This window comes from Macrosteles quadrilineatus, unplaced genomic scaffold (genome assembly GCF_028750875.1).
Source record: "Macrosteles quadrilineatus isolate MER2022 unplaced genomic scaffold, UCM_ALF_1.0 Scaffold_4__1_contigs__length_99947679, whole genome shotgun sequence".
Lineage (NCBI taxonomy): Eukaryota > Metazoa > Arthropoda > Insecta > Hemiptera > Cicadellidae > Macrosteles > Macrosteles quadrilineatus.
The window spans coordinates 37,140,646-37,152,946 of record NW_026542597.1 but is presented as its reverse complement, the minus strand read 5'-3'; the positions used below and the strand labels follow the sequence as shown (position 1 = coordinate 37,152,946).

Below are 12,301 nucleotides of genomic sequence, written 5' to 3'. Positions count from 1 at the left end.
CATCGTTTTGGGATTTTGTATTCACAAGTTTTAGTAGAATGTAATTAACTCATAGTATTCACATGGTTTTTAACTAGAGAGGTTTTTCCAATTAGAAGTAAGACTTCCATGCTCGTTGTGACGCTTGCGTCACAGCGGCGACGCATCAGACGGTTAGGATCAGCTGATTGCTGGAGAACGGGGGAGGGGGTAGGAAGCGCAGAGACAGAGCACAGTCGTGTTCCATAGTCAAGAGGGTGTAGGCGCCATGGTCAAGACGGGACTCCACCGCCGATTGATAAGTTTACCTTAGAATAAGTAATATTAAAATATGTTCTAATTTTTTTTCAGGAAGGGGGGATTAAGGGGTTAGGGAACTATTAATTATTTTAGCTTAATATGTAAATTATATTTAGAGCACACTCGTACCCTTAAGGTACGAGTGGAAGTTTTCAATGTTCTTTTCCTTATTATATTTAATTAGATGCATTAGAAATTATTAGATCATCAAAATGGCTGTGATATGGATGTGGTTTGGCTCAGTAATTAATTTTAGATCTTTATTATTCAACTCAGAATGTCGCTAGCAACACCAGATTGATTATATTGAGCCTTAACGATCCTTATGAGTCCAGTACCGTTACTATAAACTATAGTAACACGCTTCAGAAGCCTCTATATAACTATAGAGAAGAACTATAGAAGCCTCGCAGACGGATAATTTACCAATAAGTGCTGAAGTTTTGGTCTTGTTGCATACAGCCATTTTTGCAGGAGTTCACTGGAACTACTGATTTTACAGTGATTTTTAATTTATATAAACTTACGTTAGATTTTAAGAACTTTGTATTTATAGAATGTAAGAACATATTGTAATTTAAAAACATGCAAGAGAGTGACACTATTCATGTACTTTAGTGCTTTAATGAATAAAGAAATATTAATTGAATATATGTAGCATCCAACAATTGAAGCAATGATATTCTTTAAAATGTACCTGTATCTTGTTTACTGCTTTATTTGACAATTTATTTTCAGCTGTGGACGGTGTATCTGGAGCAGAATGCTGCTGGTAATCTTCCCTCTACCGAAGCTCACTCCACCATGGTTGGCATCCTGTTTGACTTCTGGGGCAAGGTGACGCCTTGTGTGCTGCAAATGGTGTCCCACTCCAAAGTGGTGAGAGACTGATGAGCTGTTTCTAGTAATATGTTGACAAAAATGAAAAATTTCATGATATATTTTTTAATTTCTCGATTTAAATGGATAAATAATAATTTACATGATTTGAGATTGAATAAACCAAAGTTTCCTGTGATTCTGTAAACTATGTAATCTTAATTGTTTTAAAGTTGAACCCAAAATAGTGATTTTTTTTTTCTTTTTTATAATGATCTTTGTACTTTTCCCATAGCTGGCAGAGATGGTCAACCTGCATTTCCTCAGCCTGTTAGAGGGACTTTTAGAATGTAACTCTGCAATTCTGAGCAAACTGCTGCCCATCTGGAGTCCTGTTCTCTTTGCACATTATATCCAGGTATCTTAAAACTTTTGTAATTTGATAATTGATCTATGTTTTATTAGTAGTAAAACTTAGGAATGGCTCAAATAAGCAAGTGCTAAGCTTGGTTTCTGATTAGCAAGCACAGATATACTGCACAGTGTATATATTGATTGTTAATTTGTTGCTGTATTTCCCTAGCTCCCAGGACATCTTCAGCTGAGGCTGCAGGGTTGCCGCAACCTTCCCCCCGTCACACAGTTGGGCCAACCTCAGGCTGAACGAATTCACAATCCACAACTGCTGCGGTGGTTGCAGCGACTGCAGTTCAAGATGGGTCAGATAGAGTTGCAATCCTCCGCAGCAACACACTTCTACTCCATCTAGACTGATGTCTGAGTGTATACACAACCCCTAGTTGCTGCGGTGGTTGTAGCTGCAGTTCATGATGCGTCAGAATTGTAGTCCTCCACAGTAACAGATTTATACTCCATCTAGACTGATGTCTGAGTAGTATATACACAACCCCTAGTTGCTGCAGTGGTTGTAGCTGCAGTTCATGATGCGTCAGAACTGTAGTCCTCCGTAGTAACAGATTTCTACTCCATCTAGACTGATGTCTGAGTAGTATATACACAACCCCTAGTTGCTGCGGTGGTTGTAGCTGCAGTTCATGATGCGTCAGAATTGTAGTCCTCCACAGTAACAGATTTATACTCCATCTAGATTGATGTCTGAGTAGTATATACACAACCCCTAGTTGCTGCGGTGGTTGTAGCTGCAGTTCATGATGCGTCAGAACTGTAGTCCTCCGTAGTAACAGATTTCTACTCCATCTAGACTGATGTCTGAGTAGTATATACACAACCCCTAGTTGCTGCGGTGGTTGTAGTTGCAGTTCAAGATGCGTCAGAACTGTAGTCCTCCGTAGTAACAGATTTCTACTCCATCTAGACTGATGTCTGAGTAGTATATACACAACCCCTAGTTGCTGCGGTGGTTGTAGCTGCAGTTCATGATGCGTCAGAATTGTAGTCCTCCACAGTAACAGATTTATACTCCATCTAGACTGATGTCTGATGTTCAAAACAGGTCTATCTAGGTAGATGTTAGATGTTAAGTTACTATGTAAGTTACATCTTAGACTGAGTTTTTTGCATCAAATTTTACCCTCTATTGTTGTAAAAAGTTACCTTGTTAGTAGTCACAACTTCCCAAGTTGAAGATGTTACTGTTGTATTTAAGCTATGTTATTTAGTTGTGTTAACCAGCAAAAGCTCTATTTACAAGATAAAAAACTAAATAATCACTGATGAATACTTGTGTGATTTATGAATGTAATTTTGTAAAAAAAAAAAAATATTTTTAACACCTTACTACTTGAAAAATGGTGTTAGTACAGAAAGAATGCTTTAACAAAATATACAGAATTGAAGTAATTTATTAGTGAGAAAAGATATTTTAAATGTAATGAAATAATAGATTATGAATTAAGCGATCCTTGAAACTCTTTCATAGATGATGTTTGCAAAAGAGTTTATAATTTTGTAAGATACAAGAAATTTTACTTGTAAATAAGACTGAATTGGATATTAGGTAAAATTAATAGTCGTTATTGTTACCTACTGGAAAGAAATATTTTATCTCGATGAATGTTGTATACAACCATGTATGAACAATAAAAAGCTAAATAATAGTTGTTTATACTTCTGTTATCCTACATACTCGAATTCAAAACTACCAATAATGATCAAACAAATTCTGTGAATCTACCGGCTTGTTATCTACTTTTTTGCAAAGGTAACTACTTGAAATAGTTTGGAATTTAAACTACTTTTGTAATAAATACATAAAGCTGTGAGTATTGTACCTAAATCTAAAAATCTTAATACATTCCTACAAAAGTGATGGGCACAGGCTAATCCCACCATTGGGTGTTCAGCGTTGTGGTAATGCCAAGCATTAGTGTTCCAGAGCAGATCTGTAGTTGTATTGAAAGTGTATTTTTTGTCAGTGTCCAAACCAGTGGATTTATGTATGAAAGAAACACAAATGCTTGAAATGGAAAGTCGTCCAAATCCCTAAAATATTTGCGTATCAAAGTCCGAGATGCTAACCATTATAGACTTAAATACCCAATCTTTTCAGACTAATTATTTTTTTTCTATATTTTGTTTACTAAATAAATAGACAAATTGCTTGGGTTGTGAGCTGGTCCAGTGGTAGAGCGTAGTACATCAGTCCTTGAAAATAGAATAGAATAGAATAGATTTATTGGTCATTTAGTTTTTTCACTATAATTACAATAGACTTTGTCAAGTTTATATCCTATTTGGTTTTTATAAGAGTGAGGTCCCGGGTTTATATCCTGCCAATCAGGAATGATTCTTATCTTAGTGAAAATTATTCTTACTGCCCAAAGCCTTGCTCCAAAACATTAAAGACATGGGACCAAACATTTAAATGAAAATACCTGACAAAAATAAACAGCAATATGCTAATGAGTTTACTCAGCCTGTGTGTGAAATGGAGATTATGAAGTTATGGTCAAAGTCAATTATTTTTCGCGTGGTGCAAAGATTAACAAATAAGAAACTTAATTTCATATCAGTATACATTTAACTTACATATTCTGTCTAAACAATGAATTAAATATTCATCTACCGCAATATATTAATTTGGTTAAAAACGGTAATTTGTCATCCAGAGCACTTAGATTTTCTCATAAAAATAAAGCAGAAGCGTGAAGCAGCTTAAGCAGCTTGCATATCGTTATCCCTTGTCTAATTTAGCAAAGCAGAAGACGGATTGCTGTGACTGTTGCTCATAACGTTAGATTGATGATAGCAATCTGTGTCTGTTTACTTGGGTTATTTGATAAAATTAAAAATATATTTATTCATAATAAAATTAAACTTTAGAAATGCCATCAACTCAAGTCCAATGATTTATTTTCACATAAATGTTTACAATTAATTGAACCAGCATAGCTGGGTAAACAGGGGAAATTTTCAAATTGAACTTCAAAACAACAAAAAAATAGATAAAGCAAGGTTTACAAGAGAATTTTGAATAGGTAAAAAATGACCATTTAGACAATCTGTACTCTATAATAAGCTTTATATATAAGCAACTTAAACATCTCTTTTTTTTTAACGACTCTGTTGAATGGATACATTTAATATGTACTGCAATTTATCATAAAAATTTTACCCATCTATTGGGGTGAGGTTACAAAAAACTGTCAATGTGTGTATGGACAGTTGAAAATAATTGCGGTTTCTGGTTAGGTAGCGAATGGTTAAAAATTTTCATTCATGAAAAAATTAGGTTTCTTATTATAAACATCAATGTTTGGAGAATTTGAAGGTAGAGTTAATATTTTTAATTCTTTAAATAATAATTAACATGACCGTCTGGGTCTAGGAAAAGTCATAATTCTTATAATCTTTTAGACCTTAAAACAGAATTGGCACCTGAGCTACTGCTCCAAAATTCTACATGTTATATTGTATTTACTTTTAAGGGAAATTTGTGTGACTGGTTAACACTTTGGGTCCCTGGAGTCATTGTTTTACATTGGCAAATTTAGTCAAGGTCTATTTATGAACAAGTCAAATTCAAATGATAACACAAGTTGTGGATGGACACACACTCACATAGTAAGTAGAAAGAAGCAAAATGCCTGATTTATAGGTGCAACTCTTGACAAACAGTCCAAATTTCATCCAAGTCGGTCACTGTTCATTATAAGATTGGCTTCTCCCACAACACTCTGGTACAGACAAAGTATGAGTTGTCCCAGACAGGAGTCAAACCCTTAATCTAAATGGTAACGAAGTAAATTAACTTTATTAGTAACTAAAAAACTTTTATCTTGAAGATAGTTTTATTTTATATTAAAACCAGGATGGAACTGAATAAAAAAAAATCACACACTGACACAAAAAAAAACATTGTAAAAACAAAAGAGTGAAACAATATTTATGAACAAACTTTCCATGGATACAAAGTTTAACAGAGTGAAAACAAAAACAATTGTTGATGTGGAGAACAATAACAGCTTTGTTGAGAGGTTTCAATTGTCTTCTCAAGTCTGCATTTGATTGCTGTTTTGTCAAAATGACAATCAGTTATAACTCTCGATTTAAGGGTGAGGTTAAATAGCTTGAGTTCTTTTGTTTTGATATTAATAGTCTTCATGCATTGAAATTGTAAAAAAGTATGCAGCATTAGTTCATATTCAATTATTCATAGTCTACTGTAAAATCGCTTTGTAGAATTTTTTTTCAAGTTCATTGTTGGTGATGATGAGTTAATCTTGTTTAGGTTTACATTTACCTTCACAATGGTAAAAAATAATACTTGGTTTTAGGAAATCTGATCCCCTCCTCAGGTGAAAATACTTAACACATTACAACTAACAACACACAAAAGGCCAACCTAAGTTGGAATACACTATACATATAATAATAATTATTTTAAGTTTTTGTAAATTATTGAATTTATAAAATTTGTAAAGTCGTAAAATCTTACTCGTAGGCCTACTGTACTTATTCCCCACTCATTCTAAAATAATAATTTTATTGGGTCACACGATTTTCCATAGACTAACCAAAACACGAAGTATGATTAATATTTATCTATGGCAATACACTTAACATAGGTATTCAATCAATCCTTCATACTATAAACATCGTCGACGAAAATTGTTTCTCTAAAGTGTTTAAGATTCAAAGTTGAAACTGTGGCACAAATTCAGGATGAGGTAGATCGTATAAATTGCAACTTTTGAATTATTCATAGTTCCAAGACAGCTGCAGGCCCAGCACATGACTTGCTTTAACAGTTTTACCTCAGATACTCCTATTTACTGTAAACACCTTTGGTTCCAAACAATGTCAAAACCAATCATTTATCACCAATAACATGTAGCCTAGTAAAAATGTAAATATGAAGTAAAATCGTAGAATTAAGTTTTAATGGCATTTTCTTGAAGGTCATGTTAATGGGATTCGACATTGCTGTCGCATGATTTCCTTGCCAAACGGCGATTACAAATGTTATTTTGCTGACAATCCGTATCTAATTTAAAACACCTTAAATGTAAGTACAAAACAGAAACATAGAGTGTCGATTAAACTATGTGTATTTTTAAGACTTGACTTTTTGGTGAAGCAGGTATTTATAGATAGATACATAAATAATTCTTTACAGTGAATATCAAGAGATGCATTCATATATGGACCTTTCCGATGCATGATAATATAATGTATTACACGGGACTATTCTTTAGAACACTATGATATTATTCATCACAATATCACGTACAATCGTACCAACATATCAAACAGTATCCTTTATTCGTGTACATACAATCTCTAAAACTAGTACAATTCTATTGCTGCAAAAAAACTACCCATTAAACACAAATTCAATCTGTACAAAACAGCAGTATCGGAGTATACACAAATCTCAGTTTCGAAAATCAGTTTTGATGTTTTTCACTATCATGTCAAACATCATACAGTAGTTTGAACGTTCCAATGTTTTCCTAGAAGGTTTACGTGTAAGTTCTGTAAATAGTTGGTAAAATATGAAAATGTAAACCTGTGTTTGTACAAGTTTGCATTATGCATAGCCTTCACGCGATGCAAATTTGATTTGTTAATTCCTTTGTTGTTTGAAAACAAGGAAGCGTTGGTGAAAAAAAATATTATGCTCAACTATGGACGTTTCATTTCATATTATATCTTTGCATAATTTGTCTGTGATAATATGACATATAACACTTATATGTGTTAATACGTTATTTACAAAAAATTTGTGTGACGATAGTATTATCGTCATACTGCAGCCATACCAGCTGTTTTCAATACATGCGGGTCTAAAGGGACTTTTTCTCTCTCTAGGGTTTAAAAATCAGCTGTCGTGAGCTTCGATTGAAAGCAATCGCATGCAACAAAAGCATGTATCTATTGTTTTAATTGGTTGTAATCTATCTTAATGTTGGTCTACATTCTTTTCATTTGGTTGGTTCGATATCAATAGTATAATGTAAACTAACAATAGACGAAATAATTAAATCTCTTTAATAATTGCTTGTTTATTAGTAAAATGGTGCAATTTGTCGGAAAATATTAAATTTTCATTAAACTTGAGGTCTTGTCAAAAAGATTAATTGTATTCCCTGTGTGATGCAGTATACTATTTACAGTATTTTCATGTTTCTCTAGATCACAAGAAACACACCAACCCCAGCTTTGGATTTTACAATAAAGAAGTCTACTTACTTGTATTTCCACTTATCTTTACAAAATTGTAATATTTGAATATAACTTTTACCAATTGTTATTTGAATTAAAAATCGTATGTTCTATCGTCTAGTTTAAGAAAACCCCCACACTTAAGGAATAAGGAAAAACCACTCTTAAATCCAATTATTTGTTACCACATATTTCGCTGTATTTTTTTCAAACTTCACGTTTTTATTAATCATTCAATAACAGCGATATTTAAACACAACATCCAACAATCGAGGGATTTCAAACTTTGTTTTAAAACAACGGTCAAACGAAGCGCTTACACACCAATCAGTACTTTCCGGGAACAAAAACTGTTTTGTTTGGGAAAACTTTTGTCGTTGTTTTGAGTAGAGTTGGGTTATTTTTCAATCTAAAACAATCCTCTCATATTTGAACACTTCATTTTACCGTCAGTTGTGGTGAAGTGAATTAACTACGTAACAATATTACGTTATATTTTTTACATGCTGTAGTGATTAACGGTAGGTAGCTCAATATATTGCTCAGGTTATAACTGTGAGTCAATAGTTATATTTTGAAAATTATAAGTGGTCAAATATATATATATATATATATATATGGTACGTAGTTTTTCGCTCAGTTGAACTTTAACCAAATAATCGCAATAGACACATCTCAATCAAACTGTTATACATTACTGGGAATTATACATTGTATAAGATTTGCAGTCAGTCTTTGACAATAAAAAACGTTGTTCAATTTAGCCACAGAAATGGTGTACTGTATGCTGTAAAATACAATTATTTTTCTCACACAAAACTTGTTATCAAATGCTCAACTGAAATGCCAAATTATTTAAAAAGGCATAGTGAGCGCCAATATGTATTTAGTTAGTCTTTTAAATGCTAATGTTTGGGTTAAAATACGCACCTACATGGCGTCCCCATCTCAATTGATTTAATATAATTGTTCATTGGTTTATCCACTGTGAACTATAAACTTTCTGTAGATCTAAAAACAATGTAAACAGTGATATGCTTTCAGTTTTATACCGATCGCAGTCAATATGGAAATTCAATATCGTCAATTTATCACGTAAAGTTCGGAGAATCGCATTACATAGACTAGATGCGGGGTTGAATCCCTGCACTGAAAGACCCTGTATAAAACATTTTAGAAGATTGATTTTGTATAAATTATTGTGTATTTGTATAAACTAGAAGGTTATTCAGATACTATTGTTAAATTTTCCACTACCAAATAACTGGGAATTTTCTTAAATTTACTACCATTATGTCTTTTTCCAGGTTGAAATGTTTTAATTATTCTAAAATCTTGTTTAGGATTTGGACATCAGGTTACGTTACAACTTAGGTGGTAAATCATAGGTGGAAATAATTTCATAACAATAAATAATTTATTGTAATCTATATAATTAATACGCTACATGAAACTTTGTCGGTTGAACTCCTCCGCCATTTCTTAGCCGATTTTATCCATTGACGTCTCATTGGAAAGAGCGTGTCGCGTAGATTTGCAAACTGGCCTTACATTTTTGAAAAAAGTCCCTTGGGCTCTGCCCCAGTGGCTTTGAAAGTTCCCATGTTATCCTTATGAAGAACATAATTGTTTACATTTTGATCAGCTGTATAATTTAACTGCTGTTATTTATTTTTCAATTCAATGAAACACATTGAGTACGTTTATTTACTATTTGAGTTTGTTGAAACATAACCCCCAAGACGGATCGTGTTAGTATGGTTGTATCTTAAATTTGTGTATTTATCGTTGTTTTGTGTCGCTATGACGGATCGTGTTAGCATGATTGTAACTAAAATTTGTGCATTTATCGTTGTTTTGTGTAATTTGTTTATTTTTTTTCTTTTAAATGCCTCCGACGTGACGACAACGAAACATGGACAGGAGGCGTAATCGTGATAACGACCGCAGCTACAGAGCATTGGCGCGTAACAGGTTTAACTCATCACAGTCAGTACCTGACCCTGGACAATCTCAACTATTAGGTTACAAATGCACCCTAACACTACCCCAAAACGACTTTTCGTTCTCAATTGGCCCTCTATCAATGACCTGTGTTGCCTGTACAGCGAGGTATTTTGAGAAGGAGAAAACCGTCCGGAATGAGTTAGGTTTATCAATAACGAAGATAAACACGGTATGAGTTAGTCTACTCACCGGTAATCTTTGAGTTGGCTATTCTCATTGTAAATATGACTGTTATTCGTTTTGAAATAAATCCTGTAACACTTTGCAATTGCTTGAATTCGAGCAACATGTACACTAGTAAAATAATAAAACATCAACATTTTCCTGATTCACCATCATTTTTAGGGAAATTTGAGATTCATTTATACAAATGATTTTGTTATATTGGTTGGTTATGATGATCTCATACTACAAAAATTGAAAATTATTGTCACCCAAAACATTGAAATGCATAAACCTTTTAATCAAACTTGTACTGTAAGCTAAGAATCAAACTCCACATAGAACTCTGCTGCACATTAATGTGAATGAGTTGAAGACAAACATAAGCAAAGTTTAAAATTCGAACCGTTAGAATATTCTTTTTAGACTTTATTGCAAAACAAGATTAATTGAAGAGAAGAATCAAAATCGCTCTCAACTTGAAATATTGAGGCAGGAATAGGACGAAGTGTTTAACAACAGCACGCCTGGTATTCCGGATTGCGACCATCTGTCTTGCAAGCGGCTGTTACTCCCTCCAAATCTCCGCCCTCCAGAACATCACCCGCCAAAACCTCCCTCCTACCCAGTGACCTCACTTCCCTCTGTAACGCCACTCTTGAATAAATACTGTGCTACTGTGTTGACCTGTTCTCATCATAGTAGTCCCTGCTTTATCATTTTAGATTTGAGATTAAAATTATTGTTAATTTAAACATGTATAGTAGGCCTAATTCTAAAGCTGAAAGTTTGTGTGTTTGATGATAAATTATTTGACCATGCAAAACAACTCAATGGATACTATCTTTGACTATTGATACAACACTATGCTGTCGAAGGAATCAACTTTAAGAAATGAATAAAAAAAACCTAATTACAGCTGTTTATTATTTTTCTTTTTGGGTTTGTTTATTGTATACGTCCATTTGTTGATAGGTTATTTCAACAGAATTAAAATTTTAGTAAGTTTTTTGTCACCCCACTTCAAGTTTAGTTATTTTACTGCTAGTTTCAACAACCATCATCTCATGCCGAACTTCCAAGAAATGTCCGGAATGGCACAGACAAAGGCGAAGAAAGTGAAAAACAACGATGAAAAGGCTGAAGTAAAAAAGAATGATGAAAAGGCTGAAGCAAAAAAGAATAATGAAAAGGCTGAAGTAAAAAAGAATACTGAAAAGGCTGAAGCAAACTCACTTTCAAAAGCGAAAACAACCACAGAAACGAACAATGATGTGAAATCCGTCGAGAAAACATCTTCATCTAAACTTAAACGAGAAGATAGCAAAAAAGAGAATAAAGTGAGAGAGGTAAAGGACGAAGATGATTTCGAAGCGAGATTAAAGACAGTTGGGGAAGTACTTACAGTCGTGGACTTCTACGCTACGTGGTGTAACCCTTGCAGGATGGTGAGTCAGAGATTCAACAGCATGGCTGAGGAATTCAAAGATGTCAAGTTCCTCAAGGTGAATATAGAGGAAAATGAAACACTGGCTGCAAAGTACGACGTCAAGACGTTACCTACCTTCGTGTTTATCAAACAGGGCAAAGTTGTGGAGACAATCGTGGGGTCTAACATGTCTCGGGTGGAGGACACGGTGAAGAAACTTAGAGGAGAATGATGAAGTCTGCGCAGGACTAAAGTGACCAGTAGGTGAGATTAAGACTTCAGAAATGTTTGTAACAATAAAACTTCATGGAATCAATGTAAATAGTTATGAATAGTTTCATAAATCACATGTTCTTCTTTTTCAGACCCAATGCGTCTGGACAGAGCGCTCAAATATATAAATCAAATTTTAATTAGGAATATGTCTCACATAAAAATTTCTGCCAAGATCCGTTAGCTACCTCAAATTTCTAAAGGCAAATTTGGTCAGTGTAGGTTAGCTTAGGATAGTTATTTAACTTTTGGGACTCTCAATAAAGGTATACTTTTATCAAAAATACTTAACAAATTAATTATTTCTGAAATTATTATGATCTGACCTAATTTGCATTTAAGTAGGTGTGCAACTCTTGGATTTTGACAGAGGGTTCAACGGATGTCAAGTCTGTAGTGTGATACGATTAGTCCCTCAAGTACCTGTAGTCTTGCACTGTTTTGCAGTGAAAAATCAATGCAATTCCAATGTTAGAGTTTTTGATGATCATCGGCAGTATTTGAGGAATACTAATATAATATTAAAAACGTCAACATCATATCTCTTAAAACTGCTACTGTGGCAAACAGAGTACAAAACGTATTTTTACTAATATTACTATCACAAATTATCACCAGAGAACGAACTACTGTGGTTTTATACAATCACGATTTGTGGATGTTTCGCTTCACCTCGCAAATCGA

At 33.7% G+C, this 12,301-nt stretch overlaps 2 protein-coding genes across 6 annotated transcripts in view; both read left to right on the top strand.

The window, feature by feature from the left end:
- LOC128991720 (protein unc-79 homolog) overlaps positions 1-3,176 on the top strand; it is a 53,820-nt gene extending 50,644 nt beyond the window's left edge. For all 5 annotated transcript variants that reach the window (XM_054414845.1, XM_054414842.1, XM_054414843.1 and 2 more), the window contains 3 exons: positions 1,018-1,158; positions 1,394-1,516; positions 1,682-3,176. In XM_054414845.1, the coding sequence (XP_054270820.1) occupies positions 1,018-1,158; positions 1,394-1,516; positions 1,682-1,867 (450 nt within the window). In that variant the 3' untranslated portion in view covers positions 1,868-3,176. The remainder of the gene's footprint in view (positions 1-1,017; positions 1,159-1,393; positions 1,517-1,681) is intronic.
- Positions 3,177-10,982: 7,806 nt separating this feature from the next.
- LOC128992854 (thioredoxin-like) lies at positions 10,983-11,576 on the top strand. Its single transcript, XM_054416597.1, has one exon. The coding sequence runs from the start codon at positions 10,983-10,985 to the stop codon at positions 11,574-11,576; it is 594 nt and encodes a 197-aa protein (XP_054272572.1).
- Positions 11,577-12,301: the final 725 nt, after the last annotated feature.

Bases quoted from the DNA above. Each gene is read 5' to 3' on its own strand.
- LOC128992854 (XM_054416597.1), top strand. From the start codon at position 10,983: ATGCCGAACTTCCAAGAAATGTCCGGAATGGCACAGACAAAGGCGAAG.